Source organism: Octopus bimaculoides, chromosome 8, assembly GCF_046866305.1.
Source record: "Octopus bimaculoides isolate indiv1 chromosome 8, ASM4686630v1, whole genome shotgun sequence".
Lineage (NCBI taxonomy): Eukaryota > Metazoa > Mollusca > Cephalopoda > Octopoda > Octopodidae > Octopus > Octopus bimaculoides.
The window spans coordinates 58,949,282-58,972,038 of NC_142935.1; the positions used below are offsets into that span (position 1 = coordinate 58,949,282).

Genomic DNA, 22,757 nt, shown 5'->3' on the forward strand with positions numbered 1-22,757 from the left:
TATATGTAAACTTATATTTATTATTATATTTTTACATATGATTTTTATATATATATAATATAATTTTTTTCTACATTTTTATAACTTAAGGCAAAAAGTATGTAATATAAAAAATAAATATCCTTTTGAATGCTTCGAATATTGATTTCCTAACTCCAACATATCTATATTTGTTATATATATATATATATATAGATAGATAGAAAGTAGGAGAAGGAACAAAAAGCAGATTATGTACACATTACACAATTCTTCCTCCTACAATGTGTATCACCACCATACGAACATACTGCCGGAGGCATTATGTTTAGAGATTCTGAAAATACAGATTCCTAATGGTTCAAAATACAGTACCTTGCCACACAATATCTCAATATCTCTAATTTCACAATTTACATCTATAATGCCTTATAAATCGCCAATCACCAACCGTATTGTATTCAATCACTCGTTCTGTTATTGCTCAAAACATAGATAACAATAATAGAATTGAGACACGAAAGGAGAAAAAAGAACTGACTTCGTTACACATACATGCATACATACACACATATATACACACATACATCTTTGTATATGTGTGCGTTTATATATACATTTAGAGAGAGAGGGCGAGATAGAGATCGGTAGATAGGTGTTTGTGCATATCTATATATGTGTGTGTCTATGTCGATATACATATTTAAGCTTAAGGAAGTTGTATACATATGCGCGCGCACACACAAATATACGCTGTGATATGAATATATATATATATATATATATATATATATATATATATATATATATATATATATATATATATATATATATATATATATAAATTCATGCATAACTGTACCCTTGCTCTCTGCCAAACACCAAGAAACTAGCAAGTGAATTTAACATTCGCCTTAACTCTCACATGATAAGATGTGTCTGCGGTAATTTTCACAGCAATTTGCTGTGGAATAGCTATTAACTATGATGCTTAAAGTGCCAAGCTTTCTTCTCTGCTAAACAAGTCAATTTGCAAAGGAAAATGTTGCAATTTATCAAGGGTATTCTTTGAAATGAGATACTAATATAAACATGAGATATCTGGTAAAATGTAATAGTGAAATCCTCACTGTATTTTATTCTTCAAATACTAACGGGATTGTTCAGATGTTTGAAATTAAACGTTGATATAAATTATCTGAATAAGGACGAAAGTATTGACACTCTAGGAACACGATAAAACAAATTTTACAATGCATTATGGTATTTCTATATTCATCCGTGCATACATACATATAATTTTCAGAAATTGTATGTCTCTGAAATTCTTCCTTAATACAAATGTATGTATGGTAGATATAATATACTCAGAATTTGAACACTGGGTAGTTTAAATGTTTATTAAAGTATACTATAAAGCCGTTATAGCTAAACTACTTTTGAAATTTGGCTCGCTTTATGTAATTTCAAATACAGTTGAAATATCGGCAACAGCAGAATCTATAATGACAGTAAGATGTTGAGACAGTTGTGTTCTTTATGACAGTTCGTATATATTGACGTAGTACCTGAAGAAATAATAATTCAAATTTCGAATGATACATTGAGTTATTCTTTAAGCAGCTGCGAATATTTCTAAGAGGTGCCGCCGATTATCAGACGATTATCTTTAAACGGTTAAGTTTACGTAGTACTTGATAAGGGAAGAGTGGGATAGCTGTGATTGTAAAGATTTTGAACATTGTGCCGTAGATAAATTTTGATCTCAGAAAAATAAGTCACTACAAAAGTTATGACGAAACAACAAATTTGACACTATTCAACCGCTCACCGTTCTATAAATGCAACAAAATCTGCAAAATATTATTTACTCTTTCAAAATTGAAAAAAATGAATGAATAGATAAATAAATTTGCAGATATTAACACAATGTTGCTAATATATAAAAGTTGTGCTCGATAAGGCTTGACCTTCATTGCTTCTACAAATCACTGTGAATGAGTGAAATAATTGGCATTTTTCTGTGTGATTAGCTTTATGCTAAAGATAGAATTGACGCAAGTCGCTGTATTCTGCATGTGCATCTATGAGATACAAGTTTACATATGGAGTTTTAGTTTTCCCTACTTTGATATATAATTAGTTTTTTTTATCAATTCAGTGTTTCCTGTGTCAGTATGTATACATATAGTAGCTATCTATCTATTTATGTATGTATATATTTATACAAAATATTCTGTAATTATATGCACAATTATAATAAGGGGTCAGCTAAGTGCCTCACCACGTACTGAATACGAAATGGACGGTAAAGTCTTTTCTTCTACCCTAAAGTTTCCGAAACAATAACACACTTTCAATGCTGGTATTTGACTTAACATAAAAACACTTAACGTGAAAACACAAGAAAAATAGAAACGGAGACAAACGCACAAGATTTTATTTCAATCATTTATATCGCCAACGTACGTTTCGACGGATTCATTAAAATTGATCGGAGAGGAGTAATAGTGTGGAATAAAGTAACATTCTCATCAGGGAGGACGTTATATATAACAGTGTTCAATAATAAGCCGTTTTTTTAAATGTAAGTAATTATAGTATATAATATATATATATATATATATATATATATATATATATATATATATATATATATATATATATATATATGTGTGTGTGTGTGTGTGTGTGTGTGTATATATATATATATATATATATATATATATATATATATATATATATATATACACACATGTATTTATGTATGTGTGTATGTATATGTGTGTCAGTCTGTGCTGTTTAAGCACATTCAGATAGAAAGTATTGTGGGCTGCGCGTAACAAATGTGCAGATTATTTGGCAGATTATCAGTACAAAACACAAAATACCCGTATCATTGTAAACCTTCGGAGATTTACATAAACGAGAAAATAAGCACATAAGATACAATATTGAACAACAACTATATCTCTACTGTCCAACTTCATAAAAATATATAAAATCTAGAGATGAATGATCTGTCAACTAGCGGCAAAATATCGACCCTAAACGTATGTATCTACAAATGTTATACCTAGATACTAAAATATTAGCTGTGGGTCATCATGAACACCCAGTGAATTAATTGAATAGAAAATCGATATAGCATGCATAAAAATATATCATTATTACGATTGAAATGAGACCCTGTTGATTTAGGAATGATTAGTTAACTTATTTCTCATTAGTCCACACAGGTGGTCTTGGATGAATGGATTTCCGTGTTGTAGTGAATACCACTAAAACTACATAAGTTTCCCCACCCCGTTGCAATGAAAAATTTGCAGCTGATTCCTAAGGTTGTAAACATTCTATGCTTTCTCCCAACTATCGTAAAAAGCATTATAGATGAAATTACAGATTGCGCTAACATTTGCATATATGTTTTTGAAAACAATCGGGAAATATGCATGAAGACATTTGACTAAACATTCTTTTGTTTTACAATAAAAACTTCAGAACTGGGGATTTTTGATTTATCTGAAGTATGTACAACGGAAGTGCATCCGCTCTGATCATGTATAGATTACTTGCTCTTTTCCTTTAAAACTATTTTGACGATCCAATAAGGAAATAACTGAACTGAATCCTCGTTGACTTGCTCAAGAGTTTAAAATTTCATTGCTTCGTTAGTGAATTATTTCAAAGTCTCAGTTTCTATATTGATTGTTAGCTTTCACTGAATTTTATACGCATGCTGCATGCAACATGCTCTTTGAATGATTTTCAAGATAATTCTGAGTTCATGTATTAGGAAAACAGACATAATTTAGGGAGCATAATATCTGGAAGAAGAAGGGAACGATATTAGCCACAGCTGAACTTATAAGATTAGAGGTAAGAGTACACATATTTTATTAATAACGTTCGAAAATATTGAAAAATAATTTGCAAGTGAATGAATGCTCGAACCTGAATCTAAAATCACTTGTGAACTGCAAAATGGTAGCCACAACCACAGGTAGAGAATCGACTAAAACTTTACGTTAAAAAGTTATTAATTCGCAAAGACTAAAGCTAAATGAAATACAAATACATATCAAATAGTTATTAAATGGCTTAAACTGAGCGTTAAATGAGAAAGTTTCCACAAAACTAGATGAAATTCTACCATATATGTTACGGGCGTTTCTCTGCAGTAGTTTTCTTTTAGTAATACTGAATTCCATAATAACTACGAAAATGGTTGCTACAGTAGGAGTATACCAAAATAAATCAAACGACACTCTACCAGATAAGCGAAGACGGCTATCTAAACTTCACATCCACCGGCAATACTAGAAACAAAAATAAAATCTAATTTCTCAGTCGGTAATCAGAAATCGGAAATAACACATACTATTATTAACAGTAAGCCGTCACTTTTATAGTTTCCCTAAAAAATGCAAACTTGTAATTTTTATGACATGTCCTGATGTGGCAGGTCATAGCATAAAATATTTAAAGTTTTTGTGGAATCATACTTAATGAATGGTATTTAATAGTAATGGCCAACGCTCTGAAAACAGTGATGAACTGAAACGACATATGACGTGTTTTATAGCGAATCGCTTGGTAATCTAAAGGATAACTTTAATAATATATTTATACTTTGCAATGTTATGATACACATAATGCGTATATATCTGTAAAAATAATTCGCATGGATAACTGGTGAGAGCGTCAGACTTACAACATTGAAACAGTGTGTTTGATTCCCCGATCGGGCTTTTTGCTGTGTTCTCAGCTGTAGATATGAGTTGCGACGTCACTGGCTCAAATGGATTTATATTGACTATCCCCTGGATAACATCGATGGCGCTCAGTGGGGAGGCTGGTATGCATGGGCGACTGCTGGTCTTCCATAAATAACTTTGCCAGGGACTTGTGCTTCGGAGGGAAACTTTTTTAGTGCAATCCCATCGTCATTCGTAACCGAAGGGAGTTTTTACCCTTTACCCTGCCAAAAGACGGCAACTAAAATATTTACTGTTGCAATATTCCTTGAATTGCCTTTGTATATGAAATTTAAATGGTTAATGATAACATGTTAGTAGTTTAAACACATCTGAGGCGTTTGGGAAATACAACTGAAACATTTAAAAAAAGAATTTGGTTTCTGGGATACCAGAACCTGACAACCCTATATACCGCTAATTACATAGTATTATCCTAAATGGTGCCTAAATAATTGTGACTTGACATATGAATGAAAAGCTTTTAGACAAAAACACCGACTGCATGAGGAGCAACATGGCTCCTTTTCGTATTGTAATATACTTGTGATTAAACCTGTTTTAATTGGCAGAGTTTTCACAAAAGACATCAATTAGCAGGAGCGGGAAACAACGAAGCATTATTTTAATTGCAGATATTCTGTCAGTGATATAATTAAAACACTATTTTTTTTTTTTTGAAGATTGAATTGAAACATCTCTCTTGTGAAACTGTAGAACATGGACAATAGCAGGAACAATAGAAGAAGAGAAAAATGGTGTGGAACAGTCTCTCATTGAACGGTTATTAGCAATAACCAAGACAGTCGGAGCTAAAGCATTTTACGTTGATTCTACTGAACTGTAATTCGGCATAATATAAGAAAATCAATTATGTTATCAATCTTTTCAATCAAGAGCAAATGTGCAGCACCGTATCGTGTTAGAAGAGATTTGTGAAAAATATGTTCATAACGTTGCAAAGTTGGATTAAGTTAAGCTCAAAATCATGTCGTATGTAGGTAGTAATGATAAATGCTTATTTCTCCGTAATTGAGTACATAAATTGTGTGCTTTGGGAAATATTGTGTTAGGAAACGAAAAAGAATATGGAGGAAGGAGAAATAGATGAATAAAGCGAAGAAGAATGAAGCGAAGAAATTACGGCAGGAGGCAATATGCTGGTATAACTTGTAGCAGAAGAAAAAGAAAATAGTGGAAAGAATTAGGTGGAAGAGAGGATTATAAATATTAAAATAAGTAGTAGTAGTAGTAGTAGTAGTAGTAGTAGTAGTAGTAGTAGTAGTAGTAGTAGTAGTGGTGGTGGTGGTGGTGGTAGTAGTAGTAGTATTGGTGGTGGTGGTGGTGGTAGTAGTAGTAGTATTGGTGGTGGTGGTGGTAGTAGAATAATAGTAATGATGATGATGATGATGATGATGATGATGATGATGATGATGATGATAATGATAATGATAATAATAATAATAATAATAATAATAATAATAATAATAATAATAATAATAATAATAAGGAAGTTTAACAGAATAACACCGGGGAAGTTTAACATGTGAGAACGCTAAATCACTGCTCCGAAACTTATCCAAAAACATCGGAAATAAAGACATCGCATTGAGCCAAAAAATAGCTGACAAAGGGTTGGATTATATCCGAGTAAGTAATACTCATTGAAATTTATTTCTATCTTTCCAAATATAATGATGTATTTTAACTTGATAACTCCACTACCCGCACAGCGAGCGTAAACACACGTGTTACATCAAAATCAAACCATCTTCGAACCCCAAAACACCATGTACAAAAAAATTACAAACAGATTAAATAACACCGGTATTATTACACCCAAGAATAACAACCGAGAACTGCGTACTGTAAGCTTGTTGCGAAAAAAATACGAAGATCTGAACGTGCAAAACAATCTGACAACAGAAATAAACGAACCGGTACCCTACGAAAACGATGACCGTCAAAATAAAGGACCGGACGTTGTTCCTCATGTCCCGCAAACAAAACCAAAACGGCATAAATGGACACGTGAGGAATACATTTCGATACTATACGCCTATTTCACAGCAGTGCTCTACCCCAAAAAGGAAAACACAACAACACATACATATAAATTATGGAAGAAAAATAACGTAAATATAGACCTCGATAAAACAATGAACCCCAACAAAGTAGCTAACATAAGAAGATATATTCTAAAAGCAAACAAAATATCAGAAATAGAAATAGAACAAATGAAAGGAAAAATACATCAGGAAAATCTAGATAGTAGTCACACAGCAATGCCAAATAATAATAAAAACACTGAGATAGCAAAACACGAGGACAAACGTAACATTTCCGGCAAAAACGAAGTAAACAAAAAACAACAAACCCAGACCGTAGAGATGTATAATAGTGTACAAAAAGCACCAAACCAGAACATCACAGACAAACATATGAATGAAAAGGAAGGCAAAACAAATATAAAGCCTAGAAATAACGAAGGGAAACCTAATAATTACGATACTATGAAAATGAAAATAACCAAAGAACTGAAAACCACAGATCTTAGAATGGACCACAAATTATATCTCCCAAAAATCAAAATAGACAATAAAACAAGATCAATAATAAATAGGATAAACCTGGCCGTCACGGAACTAACAACCACAGAAACAACAGGCAATATCACTGAGCTAAATGACATAATATATGCGGCAGCCACTGCAGCCACAAAAGAAGCAGGATACTCACTCAAACCCATCCGAACAGGAGTTCTACCACCCAAACAGACCTTGTGGATAAATAACATCCAGAACAAAATTTAAAAAAAGAGAAAAGATTTATCGATTCTCAACGAAATTAGTAAACAATCAACACTACTAAGTAACAAGAAGAAAACAAAAATACTGTACAAATACAGCATTACAGAAAAAGACTTACCTGAGGCAAAAGAAAAACTAAAGCAAGACATCCTTGCCAAAGCACAAAGGATCCGCCGGTATGAGAAACGCCAACGTTTCTTTGGACAAAACAAACAATTCAAATCCAACCCCAAAAAACTCTACCAAGAACTGGGTAAAAATAAAATAGACATTACTACAGCACCAACAGCAGAAGAACAAGAGAAATTCTGGAAACAAATATGGTCGGTGAAGCAACAACCCCAGAAAAGGACCATTAAAACTACGAACTTAGCACCTGAGCAACTCTGGGCCCCTATAACAACTGAAGAGGTCATCCAGACACTGCAAAGACTAAGCAACTGGAAGGCACCTGGACACGACAAGATCCCCAATTTCTGGTTAAAACACCTGCCAGGAATGCATAAAAAGCTGGCAGAAAACTTTAACAACATACTAGAGATCCAGAGACGATGACTGAATGGCTCACAAAAGGGAAAACCATCTTAATCCCCAAATCCACGGAAACGGAGAAACCACAAAACTATAGACCTATAACCTGTCTCCCTACGATCTACAAAGCCTTTACTGCAATAATATCGCAGAGATTGAGTAAACACCTGGAAAATAACAACCTGTTTCCAAAAGAGCATAAGGGATGCTGCAAGGGCTCATACGGCTGTAAAGATCAATTATTGATCAATAAAGCCATAACTGAAGACAACCGCAGAAAGAAGAAAGGCCTCAGCATGGCCTGGGTGGACTACCAAAAGGCTTTCGACAGTGTTCCCCACACGTGGATTCTGGAAACACTAGCCAAAAACAAGGTGGTACCAATTATTATAAAATACATAAGCCACTCAATGAACAAATGGCAGACAGTGCTACAGCCCCAAACAAAAGAGGGACTTGTGAAAACGAAAGCCATCCCCATTAGAAGAGAAATATTCCAGGGAGACACGCTCTCTCCACTCCTGTTCTGCCTGGCACTCACACCTTTAACAGAATTGCTAAATAGAAATGGATGCGGTTACAAATGCTACGGAAAAACAGTCAGCCACCTTCTATATATGGATGACCTAAAATTATATGCTAAAAACGACAAAGAGCTAGAAACACTACTACAGACAGTACACGGCTTTACTAAGTAAATAGATATGAAATTCGGATTAGAAAAATGTGCCAAAGCAACCTTGAAAAGAGGAAAATTAGTTAAAAGTAGCAATATAACACTAGATAAAGCCAATGAAATAAGAGAACTAGACGAAAGCCAACCGTATAAGTATTTAGGAGTCAATGAACTAGATAGATACACAAATGAAAGAAAACATAAAGAAAGAGTACTATAGACGAGTTAGATCAATACTAAAAACAGAGCTCAATACTAAAAACAAGATAATGGGTATCAACCCTTTAGCTGTCCCAGTTATAAGCTACAGCTACAACATCCTTAACTGGACACTAAACGAACTATGTAAAATAGACAGGTAAACAAGAAAAATAATGACAGAATATAGGATGCACCACCCAAAATCTGACATAGAAAGACTATATATACAACGCACAGAAGGTGGGAGGGGTCTTATATAGCTAGAAAACTATTATAAAATAACCACCATAGGACTCCAAAAATACCTACTCCAGAAGCAAGGGAAACTAATACAAATAGCCACAAAACACGAGCAAAACAAAAAACTGTTTTCAGTATTTAAGGAAGCTGACAAATACAAACAAGAAATCAATCTACCTAACAAATACGAAGAAGAAGAAGAAGAAACAACAAAAGCTATAAAACAAATGAAATCCAAACTAAAACTAGAACAGCAACGGACCATGATAAAACGATGGCAAGAAAAGCCCCTACATGGTAAATACTGGGCTAAACTAAATGCGAAAGAAATAGACAGAGAAAAATCCCAGCAATGGCTGAGAAGCTCAGGACTCAAAGCAGAGACTGAAGGATTTTTAATTGCTGCACAAGACCAGAGTCTCCCCACCAGAAATTACCAAAAACACATAATGAAAAGAAATATAACAAGTAACTGTAGAATATGTGGAGATGGACAAGAAACAAGAAATCATATTATCTCTGGCTGCCCAGTCCTAGCTAAGAAGGAATATATTCACAGACACGACAGAGCTGGGACCTATGTACACTGGAAGCTATGCCAACACTATGGAATAACAACAGAAAAAAGATGGTATAAACACACGCCAGAAAAATCGCAGAAAACGAGAAAGCATTGGAATATGCCAATACACACAGATAGAGAAATTAAGGCTAATAAACCAGATATAATTGTCAAAGATCATGAAGAAACAAATGCTTTCTAATTGATGTATCTATACCAGCAGATGACAACGGTTCTCTAAAAAAATGGAAAAACTTTCAAAATACAAAGACCTGGAAATAGAGATAACTCGAATGTGGAGTCTAAAAACAGAAACAATTCCTATCATAGTAGGTGCCTTAGGTATAATAAAAAAAATATTCAGACAAATACATAACAAAAACACCAGGACTTACAAATATATATAACATACAGAAAATTGCACTACTGGGTACTGCACACATTCTACGCAAAACACTTTCAATACAGTAAACATAAGAGCACCACAGCAAACCACAGCACATACCCAAGGCGTACAGAGCTGCGCTCGGTAGCGAAGTGAAAGCACGTTATAAAAATAAAACTACTGAACAATAATAATAATAATAATAATAATAATAATAATATGAGTTAAAAGGAAAAAAAACAAAATGCTGTAAATAACGGTGGTAATGAAACTGAAGCCAATGATGGTGAAAGTGCTACATCTGGTCTGGCTGCTTCCCCCTATGGATATCCAGAAATGTACCACCACACACGGCGTAGATGGAGGAAGCAAATTAATGCTGTGGCCATAGAGTGTTACTACCTGAGCAACCCGCCAGATGAAAATGCTGCTCAAATTAGTGGTTACCAACAACGTATGTATGATCACTGGAGAGAAAAGGAATTGTTTTTAACTCACGGAACAGAGACTATGTTATCAAGCTAGAGCAATAAGAAAAAAAAAATGTTGGTTCACAGAAGTAAAGCTCGAAGCTATCAAATAACGTTTCATGGCCTATAGCAGTGTAGATAAGAATGAAAATACAGTTCTTACTAATAAGAGTAATCTCATAGCACAGGAAAGGTGTAGTGGTAGTTTTCATGATGAAATACATAGAAGATCTAAAAGAAGACAATAAAACTAATAGCGACATGACAGATAAACGAAAGGAAATCTACGACAGAATAAAAGGTAAGACTACAGGAGAAAGATAGTGATATTATTTGCAACCTTAAAAGGATTGATCGATGGAAATTGAACCAAGAAACAAATGTTAATGAAAATCTGAAATACATCAGAACAAAGACCATCACAGAAACAAATATTTGATCAAGGCAACAAGTATTGTTGTAGCAGAAAATGTGGGTGTCGATGTTAAGGAAAAAAAAAACAACAAAACATAATGGGAGTGACAAAAGAAAAGATCCCTGGTGGAAAAGGAGAATTCAGGCAGGGTTAGACATGCTTTCCAGGGAAATCTCTGTGTTAGACCGAAACGAGAAAAGGGAGCTTAAAAGCGAACAAAAACACAGAGCGCTGAAAAGGAACTATAATATTGAAAGAAAGGGACTGAAAATAGTAGTGGAGGAGCTGAAACAGCGCCTCGTTGCAAAGAAAGCAAAGATGGTAAGATACGACCAAATAATGAAGGGTTATCACCATAATAGGTTATTCAGAGTATATCACAAGCGATTCTATAAAGAAATAAATGCCACATGAGCAGAAGAGTTGCATGCATACTTAGAAGAGTGCAGAGGTTCGAACGATAAACTCCTGATAGATGAAACTGTACTCACAGACTGCAGAAGGAGGAAAAGTGACTCAGCCATGTCATGGGTCGACTATCGTAAGACATACAATATGATCCCACATTCTTGGATAATGGAGTGTATGAACCTGTTTGGGATTGCATCGAATGTTGAGCGATTGCTTGGAAAAAACATGGTGAATTGGAGGACGGACGTGACAGAATACGGAAGAAGTTTAGGGACAGTAGAAATTAGGAGGGGCATCTTCCAAGGGGTCTGCCTGTCCCCACTGATCTTTGTACAGTGCTTGATACTACTGACACTGTTTCTGAGGAAAGCAAAAGCTGGGTATGTATTCAAAAGCCGTCAACAAAATATCAGCCATTTGTTATTCATAGATGACCTCAGACTTTATGGTAAAGATGAAACCCTGGTAAGTTCCCTTGTTGATAAAGTGTATACCTTCAGGGCTGATATCATAATGGAGCTCGGACTGAGAAAGTGTAGTGTGTTAGTGTTGAAGAGAGGTAAAATCAAATGTATGGACGGACTCATTTCACTGGTTGTGAACAACTGTCACTGTAGTACATCTCCAGCGTTAGAAGCTGTGCAAAGGTAATAAATAATAATAATAATAATAATAATAATAATAATAATAATAATAATAATAATGAGAAGCAGAAGAAGAAGAAGAAGAAGAAGAAGAATTAAAAAAAAAGAAGAACGAACAGAGGAAAAATTGAACGTATAGGAAAAGAAATAGAACCAGAGGAATGAAAGAAAGGAAGAAAGGAAAACATGATTTAGCATAGAGTTAAATGTTAAATTAGCTTAATCATATTTGAAATGAAATCTACAAATTTATGATGGATCAATGAAGATTTTGGATAACATTACTCAATCATTAAGTTCACAAAGAATTTGAAACTATATCGTGCATATCAATATAGGCTATGGTGAATGAAAAGTAAAACAAAAAAACAAAATTATTTTTTCTGACGCGGACACTTTGAATTATATTATGGAAAAAAGAAACGAATTTCTAAAGTATCAAGAATATGGTTTAAAGAATACAGGATCGCTCATAAAGAAACATTCCGACAGCTGTATAATAATATATGTGTGCGTGCATGCGTCCATGTTTGTGTGTGTGAGTGCGTGTGCGATGTGTGTGTGCGTGTGTATATACCTAAGTATACATATACATAAACATCTCTACAGCAATTTCAGTGTGTACATCTATGTATACATGTATAAATATATATGTTCATACTAATATATACTTTTGTTATTTACACCACCTGTCCTCGTCTGTTGTTATTATTTGTATATTCTCCCATATATATGTTCATATATATATATATATATATATATATATATATATATATATATATATATATATATATATATATATATATATATACATATTTATATATATATATATATATATATATATACATACATATATATGAACATATTTATATATATTTATATATATATATATATGTTTGTGTGTGTATGTGTGTGTGTGTGTGTGTGTGTGTGTGCGTGTATTTATTTATTTATTCATACCTGTATGTTTATATATATGACATTATATATGTATGTAAAGATACATGCGTACATATATATCTAAGACCAAGCAGGCGTATTCGTACATGTAAACACGTAGTATATCGGTGGTGCTAGCGTTCTTGTGCTTTTGGTTCTACGTATGAAACATGAGTGGGTCTCTTTAAATACTTATCTTTTCGTGATTTTAATCGTCTGTGTATTTGTTGATATACTTTCCTTCTTTACCTTCAGAATATTAAGTATGTTTTTAATTCTAATTATTCAAAAATGTTATTTCTACGTATAAGTTGTTGTATGAAAAAGAAATCGAATATCTACTGCATTTGTTTAACATTCGAGTAGGGAGAATTCTTATCAGTGCATACTGTAGAAAAATTGTTCGTATATGCGTATATGAATACAACATATCTATGGAAATGTGTACATAGGTGTGTGTGTGTGTGTGTGTGTGTGTGTGTGTGGGTGTGTGTGTGTATGTGTGTGTGTGTGTGTGTGTGTGTGTGTGTGTGTGTGTTTATGAGTGTATGTATTTTTGAAATAGCTTGCCCAGAGCACATGTGTCCATATATACGCTATCTGAGAAGGAGAGGTATTTTCTGTTTTCTGTCAGTGATTTGTTAGCACTCACATTTCTGATCTCTGAGCAAAATATTTATCAAACTTTTACTTAGCAATTTCATTTGTTTATATTTATAACAAACATAGTCACATAACTATATATCTATGAATATTATAAGGAATCTCTGATGCCTATGCATTTTTTTTTACTCGAATGCACAGAGGAAAATACAATTTCTATGTCATTAACTCTGTCGTTGTTGTATGGTAAATTGTGCTACAATTTCAATTCGCCTGCAAGAAATAGGCGTGGGGAAAATAAATTATTAAAATATTTAGACCAAAGTGTCTTTGTATTCAAAAAGTTTGATAACAGTTGAATATATGTCAGTAGAGTTTCAAAACATTTAGAAGGTCTACAAATGCTTAGTGTTGTTGAGCTACGAGATTTCCCGTCTGTATTCAGACTTTTGAGGTTGTATTTTAATTTCATAATTGTAGGATTGTGGTTTCACTATGTAGGTAACTTTTACATGAATGTTTGTGCCGGTGTATATGAGTGTGGTCTGTACGAAGGCTTTTACTACGGGAACTGTGATCTTTATTGTTGGGTAGTTGTTGAGACTCACTTGTTCACTAACAGATTTAAACTTTTGTACAGTAATGTTCATTTATATAGTGTTTCCTTAATATATATATATATATATATATATGTTGTACAGGTCGGGGAGTGTGAATACTAAATCTTATTTTAAATGTGTTCGACCATAAGTTATAACAGATATTATTACTTCTTATCTAAAAGCTATAATGATAATCTCGTTATTTATAACTTAATTATAAGTATATATCACTAAGCATAACTCTTAGTTTAGGCTGCTTAAATGTTATGATGTATACATACCAAGACGCTGAACGTGCGTTCAATACGTACATGCATGTTGAATATATAGATTCGTATTCTTTAGACTGTTACATAAACAAATACAGTTTCATAAATATACAGAAATAAATTCAACAAGTTGAATGAAACGAGAAGTAAAAGGAATTAAATTTCTACATTAGTTTATTATATACATTTGACATTTATAGAACCATTAGAAATAAAGTCATGTTGTCGTAGAGAATTACGACTTAAAATATTTACACTTTCATTCTAACTAGAAGAGTTCACAATTCAATAATGTCGGAAGTGATTATTGAACATGTCATAAATATTAGCCGATACTCAAGAGGGTGAGTGTCGTGGATTTGAATGGCACCCCAACGATCACTTGAGAGTGAGTGTCGTAGATTTGTGTCACTGTCCAACGATCACTGGAGAGTTTCCCGAAAATCAGGGTTTTTATAACTGCTCATACACGAATTCTAGAACTGTACTTCGTGAAAGACTTCTTCAACGAAGTTCAGAATTCGTATATGGGCAGTAATTTTTAACCAATGAGAAATCAATAATTTCTCCTGTTCGGGCAAACGAACCTACGTTCTGTCCTCGCCTCTTATGAGTTTGCCACACCATCTTCTACAGGTTACAGGTTATCTCTATGTAAACTCTAAACAGACCGACTTATTCTTAGCAGTTACAAATCAGTACTCACTCGTCTCTCTTGTGATTTGGTGGCTGATATGACGATTTGCAAGGGGATTGCACACTCCTGGTTGAGCCTTTCTTCCTGGAAATATCAGAGAACAGAGAGAAGGCTGATAAAGACATTTTCCCAATCGTAAAAATAGGTTTGAGTAGGAAGGTCATTCTTACTTAGTAGAAAGCAAGGTTAGATAATCATCAATGACAATGAAAAACCAACATAACCAGAAAAAGTAAGGACTTCTCTCAAGAAGAGTCACACCACTGTCATGAAAAGAGGAAAACGTTGTCTAAAGCATATACTCCATAGAGATCGGAATACCTAACTTACCTAAAAGCTGTCACTTTTTTAGATAGTAGGTTTGAATTTATAGGTGATTTAATATTTATTTGCCATTCCTGGCTAGCCTAACCCCAGCAATCGTTTTTCTTTGTTTCGTTGTGTTGTATTTTATGAGTGAGGAGTTTGTCGCGACTTAAATATTTTTTATATAAGTTTGTGCTGGTTATATGAATGTCTTGATCAATAATGCGGCATCATTTTTTTAAAGTATTCTTGTTATTTGAGCATTCTTTATGAGAATATTTTGATACTTAATGTTGTATTCTTATGTGTCAGAGTATTACTGGCGTATATTTGAAATATCGACCAATTTATTAATGTTATTATATATATATATATATATATATATATATATATATATAGTCCGTCTACATATCTATGTGGATATTGTATATTTATCTGTCTTGATGGAATCAGGTATATGCTTGTTAGCATGAGTATGTATATAAGTCTATGTGTGCATGTGTGCGTGTGTGAGTGTACAACGAGATGGAGATAAGCTGATGGGCAATTGGTCAGACAGACAGACTGACAAACAGACATATAGATAGATAACGAATGATCATTAAATACAAATACTGATTTTATTATATATTGTAAACAATATGTTGAGAATGGAAAGCGAAGTAACAAAACTTAACAATAAACTGATATATTCGTTCTTAAAAGACTCTAAACAGCAGCAGTGTGTCCGAAGGCAACTGAGCTGTCATAATATATATGAAAATTCAACAATGAAAGTCATGTTGTTTACAACTTTTATTAGCCGTCACTGTTAAATTTATCGAAGTTCGAAAACGCAAGCAGTTATATCCGCCTAATACGTATTCGGTGTATTAGGGAAGAAGTGTCAGTATTGAAACGTTACTTTCTATATTACTGTTGTTGGCTGCAAAGCTCAAATTCATTGAATCTGTTTTAGTACCTCAAGCAAAGAATTACGTCTCATCTATGCTGTTCAGAAAATATTTCCAGCCTGATTTTTTTGTTTGCTGGGTTAGAGTTCGACGCCATACTTACCTATTCTATATTTACTCATCATTTTAAATAGAGACTTGTTAAATGTAATAAAATTAGGATTTCAAAACCTATTTGAAATCATATTTCTAACCAAATTAATTTCTAATTATGTGCGTGAGGCGTTGGTTTTTATGGAATACATGGGAGATGTAAGACAAACCTTATTTGCATATATTGACATATGCACGTGGGGGTTAAGATAAAATTCGTTATTTCCAGAACGCCATATTTGGTTGTACTATTAATCACATATTCTTTCTTCAATGTAGTATTTATTTAAATTTTCCAGGGGATGGAACCACAGTTAATGCATATGTGTCAGTGTGTGCGTGTGAGTATGTGAGAGCATATAAGTAGTAGTCGAAGGATAATGTACGAAGTGTGTCGAATACTGTGCGTGTGCTGTGTTCCCGAAATTAAATCCCCTGTTAAGATATTTAATGACTATAATAGTAACTTTAGTTTTTGTAATTTACCTGATATTACAGTTAAGATGTGTAGCTGTGATGGCACTGCCTTTCTTCATGCAGTATCAGAACACAAAATATTTCTCGATTGCCAATGCACCCTGCATAATTAAATCAGTACATTTTCTCAATTAAAAACTTATTCTCGTAATGGGAACTTAAATTCGAAAGTCCATTTATACTTTTCCGCCGACAGATATGAAGTATTCTGCCTTTACCCGAGACATCTACGACAAGCTATCGTTCGAATAGCTTAGGAACAACAAAAAATACACCAATGTTACAAGCATCAGGTCTCTCCAGATTGTGTGCGGCTTGTCATCAATAGATATATAATGAACTCAGAATTAATAGAATTTAAACATTGTATTTTCTCATTAAAATATATAAACGTGGACCCACATCGAAGATCAAACTTATTTTCTCTAGTTCAGAAGGACCTCACATTTCTTGGCTTTTCTTTCGTCCCCAATATTCTGCATACATAATATTTCATCGGCAGATGAGCAATGCAGGTGACGTCATAGAATGACTAGCGAAGTCATGAACCACATCATAATAGATGAATAGTGTTTTAAGTCATATATTTACACTACATTTCCAACATTATGATGACATCATAAAATGACAGGAAGCGTGATGATCACATTACAATAGATGAAAAGTATTTTAACTCATATATTTACATTACATTTCCATTATTATGATCTCTCATAGTCATCAGGTACATATGTAGTACGCGATTGTTTCTAAATTATTGGCAGCAAAGTTTTTATTAACTACTTCTAGCAATTATCATAACCGCAACGATTCCTGGATGAAAATATCCAGAAAGAATACTCCTGATGACAATCGGGTATCACATTGATCATAACATTGTGTAACTCCAAATTAGGAAAAATATTTCCATTTAGAAAGACTACGTTATCGGTCAAAATACTTATACTCATCACAATAATCTCACTTCTTAGATCAGTTTAATCTCTGTAAAGCAAGAATGTAGATGACCAATCTCACTTTCTTCCTAGTCAAATAAACAACTTGCTTTCGCTCTATATTGGGTAATACTGATTGATTGCGATATTTTCTGTTTACCGATTGCTCCAAATGTTTAAAAGCAGTAGCGATTAGCTTAATTACTGCGTAATGATAAAACAAAGGAACGTGTTCATAAATTAGAAACATAAATTATTAAAGCATGATTCTTTTTCATGCAAACAGTATAAAACAAACGAACAAAAAGCAGAAATTTTATCTCAACAATTGCTGATTGTTTGAACATCCCTTTTATGCGTTAACATACTTCTAATTATCCCAAGATAGCCGCCCTTTAGTTTTACGCTTCTTATTTTGATTTTGCAATATGAGACCAAAGTAAAAATGCAGCAGAACATTATGTACCTTACTTTAGTTTATCAGTAAACAATTAAAAAAAAAAAAAGAGAATAAAAATACTGATAGCGACTGAACACTACTTTTTAAGATATCATATTTGTGAATCTCTTTCGAGGATACTGATAAAACTTGAGTCGATGTAAAAGCAATCTATTGAAGCTCACGGCTGAAAACATTTATTTTGAACGGCCATCCTTTAATCTAGGTTTTCCAAAAGAAAATTTTAACATAAAAAAGTACCTGCATTAAAAGAAAATGTTCTAAACATATTTGTCCAATTTTCATTTTCTTGCAGCACTTTTAATTTTCTCACTTATCTTAAAGCTTTTCTTTCATCTATTGTAGTGTTTCGTTTTGTGAGTCATGTTGGAACTAAACAGCATACTAAGCATTTATGTGAAAATTGAAATTTTCGTTTAAGTATCAAAAAAGCAGACATTGTTAATTACATGTTAGCAAAATTGTTCTTTCTGAAATATATGACAGTACACCCATAACACTGACGTTGTTCTTTCGTTGAATGTTTATGCATTTTATTGCTTAGTTAAAGTAGATCCATTCCTGATACAAACAATTTGGGGTCCAGCAAGCCCAAAAATTAATTTATGTAATTCAAGTATTTTGGTGTCTGATTTTTATTTCCCAAGGACACCACAATTTCAATGAATTTTTAAATTATAGCAATGATTTAAATTTGTGGTCATCTCGGTCACATTGCCTTGAACGAACAGGTATTTTGTACTACAATATCGGAGATATTGTATTACTGACAAAACGTGTGAAATAGACAAGTTCATTAGTGATTGTCATTATCAAAATGTATTCAGTATACGCTAGATATGGTGACACTACAAAGCCGAAGGAGCTTTCATTCTGGTCATTGATATGACAGCTTCCGGGGTTTTGACACTATGAAATACGACCAATGGCCATATGTCGCCGACTAACTCCCTACAACACACACACGCATCCAGTACACGTTTGTTGGATATGAGATATCAGCACTCAAAACAATCAAATTACAAATCCTTTCAAAAGTCTTGTATGACTAAAAATGTTTACCTACATTAGGCAATGCATATTTTGAAAATACTAAGATTTAATTTAACTGTGATCTGTGTAACATTTCAAGGAGAGTGATTGGCCACATGAAGGATCTGTTATATATGTTTTATAACTCTTATACATGTCTTGCAAACAACTCGCACATGCAAGTGCTACCAGTCGGGAACTCCGCATACCGAAAGCCAGCAAGTGTATGGGGTCATCAGGAGAGAGTGCGCGCCGTTTCGAGGCCCACCTCTTGACGGCATCAATGTGCAACGTGCCCCTCCCCCCTCATTGATATGAGGCCCCGCTTGCTAGATCAGCTGGTTATTAAAAACAAAGCTCAATATTTCTCTAGCCATCGCTCATCGTCTCTTTTTAACCAAATCCAGTGGCTAGCCTTCTCCACTGTAGCTTGGGTATCACTCATGCTGGTATTTAATTTACGATGAGTTAGTCCTATCGATAACAGCACTTGTCTCACACTGTGTCCTACAAACCCTCTAAATCCAACTTCGATTGGAAAATGCTCCACTTTCCAGCCTGCGTCTTTACATTTCTCGAGGAGGTTTACGTAACGGTCAATCTTTCGAGCTCACGTGGCGTCCATATTATCTTCATGAGGAACCGTTAACTCGACTAGATTTACAAATTTCCTTCTTTCACAACACATTAAAATGTCCGGTTTTTCCGTAACTGGGATGGGAAAGAATGCCTGGCATTCAGGTAAATCTGCAGTTACTTCCCAATAGTCGTCCACCTTTCATCTCTCAAAGGAAGTTTCTTGTTCTTTTTCTTGAAACGGATCCGCTGACCTGAGCGCACGAAGGTAATAAAATCTCTAGATGGTTGTTTCAGCGGTTTTTTCTCAGTGTTGTTGAGATGAATTTAGTTCTTCATAGCATTGAAGATAACCTTCAAGACCAGTACATCTCTTACTTTTCTCAGATGAGACAAAACGTTTTCTATTTTAAATAACACCTAGTATTATGCGTGTATCCAATAAGTTATGTACGATCTAAACAAGTAGCAGTTTCATGTGTGATAATTCGGAAGTTCAAAACATTTTATTCCGCCAAGTATTTGAAAACAAAGTATATTTGTTTGACAAAGAATAATTATTAGTAATATGTCTAATTGTCAATGGTATATAATCGATTTCACCCATACCATTACATATAATATGTCGTAACTATATGCTCTGCTATGTCTACGCAAAACTATTCTTCCACCATCCTGTCTCTTTGATAGTACTTATGTGTTCTGTAGATGCAAAAGTAGTCTACTACTCCAAATGAAAAATGCGAACAAATTTGACGTCAATAACTACGACGATAATGATGAAGATGGTGGTGTCGAGCATGATGATAAGAATGATGAGGATGATAATGAGGATGATGATGATGATGGTGATGGGGAAGAGGAGGAGGAGGAGGAGGAGGAGGAGGAGGAGATAGAGGAGGGGGAGGAGGGGGAGGAGGAGGAGGAGATAGAGGAGGGGGAGGAGGGGGAGGAGGGGGAGGAGGAGGAGGAGATAGAGGAGGGGGAGGAGGGGGAGGAGGAGGAGAAGTACCATTTTGTTGTACGAAGACGTCGTCTTCATCACCACCACCACCCTACTCCTTGTCCAACCCCTCTTCAGTAATCTTCTCATAGTCATTCTCGTTCATCCCCGTTTTACTTCCCCTTCTCAACGTCTTTACTTCTTCCTGGTTATTTGTCTGTATATGTAAGTCAGTCCGAAATCGATAGACCTATAATCTCGTGCTTTCAAATCGTATGCTTCCTGTCTACCTATTAGGTTTCTTTTTGAAGTAATGTACATCCTGTAGAGCCAATGTGTCTCTTCACGTTCGTGAACCTTCTCTGTGGTTTCGGAATTATTTACTTCCTCTGCTATGTATCTCAGGTGGATATATTAAAAGACCCTACGTTCGCACACAATTCGATATTGTCATCTAGAGTGGAGAGAGGATAATATTTTTTTCTTATTTTCAAATAACTGTTTTTTTATAATAGTTTAAATCATTTAAATGCGGCCACCCTGGAGCACTAAGGTAAATGTCATTTTGATTGATTACGTAACCAAGACACTTATTTCAATATAGAAAAGTATATTATATTATATTATATAAAAGCAAATTCTGATTTTTAAACCGGCAATATTTTGTGAAACACCTTACATACGAAAAGAGACTCGCTCATAAACACATGGAAACTCAGAAGCACGCAAGCCACATAAATACACTTGTAAGTTAGTGTATATACAGAAATGCACACTACACACAATTACACGCACACACACACAAATGCATATATACATATATATTTTTTATTGTCCACGAGGGGCTAAACATAGAAAGGACAAACAAGGACCGACAAAGGGATTAAGTCAATTACGTAAATTCCAGTGCGTAACTGGTACTTATTTACTCGACCTCGAACGAATGAAAGGTAAAGTTGACCCCGGCGGAATTTGAGCTAAGAACGTAACTGCAGACGAAATACCGCTAAGCATTACGCGCGGCGTGCTAACGATTCGGCCAGCTCACCGCTCTTTATACACATATATATGTACATACATATATGTATATGTATGTGCGTGTGTATGTACGTATGTATGCTTACAGAATGTAATATTTGCAAAAGCTCAATTTCCCAAGTAAAATAATCTCAAGCACAATGTGATAAAAGTGGCACTCCACAGTCACATGTACACTTAATGTAGTTATCAGTGCGACACAAATTGTGAAAATGCTGCTCCTTTGAAATTCGGGTATTGCTCATTTTTCCCAGTTGGGTAGACCCGAGCAATGTGATATAGAGTGTCATGCTGGTAATTGAACTCACAACCTCAAGATTTTGAGCTGAATATTCTAACCGCTAAGCCATGTGCCTTCACATAAGGCATGATGTAAACAATAATTAATCCCGCAATCTGTCCATGTGTATTCTTCGTCAATGCAGACTTCCCGAACATTTTACAACTATATAATTCAATATTGTCAACACATGCTCCCACAAAAATAACTCGTAATACTCATGAAAATAAATACTATATGTATACTAAGAAACCCATACACAAACGAAGCACTTTAAACCTACGAAACACAGCTAGTAACGAAAAACTCCGCTATCGTGATCCAGTTCCAGTTATTCCACAGCAGCAACGAAACGCTTCTTATTTCTTTATTGCCCACAAGGGGCTAAACATAGCGGGGTATACAAAAACAGACAAAGAGATTAAGTCGATTACATCGATCCCAGTGCGTAAATGGTACTTAATTTATCGACC

The 22,757-nt window shown here is 34.2% G+C and overlaps 1 protein-coding gene across 4 annotated transcripts in view; it reads right to left on the reverse strand.

Annotated features, from left to right (window-relative positions):
* Nucleotides 1-17,555, reverse strand: part of LOC149134418 (uncharacterized) — a 99,277-nt gene extending 81,722 nt beyond the window's left edge. For 2 of the 4 annotated variants that reach the window (XM_089356541.1, XM_089356540.1), the window contains exons 1-2: nt 17,030-17,541; nt 15,201-15,275 (exon numbers count right to left, since the gene is read on the reverse strand). In XM_089356541.1, coding sequence (XP_089212667.1) covers nt 15,201-15,275; nt 17,030-17,079 — 125 coding nt within the window. In that variant the 5' untranslated portion in view covers nt 17,080-17,541. Of the gene's footprint in view, nt 1-15,200; nt 15,276-17,029 lie in introns of all 4 variants that reach the window. The other 2 variants (XM_089356539.1, XM_089356542.1) reach the window with 2 other exon arrangements.
* Between the last annotated feature and the right edge of the window lie 5,202 nt (nt 17,556-22,757).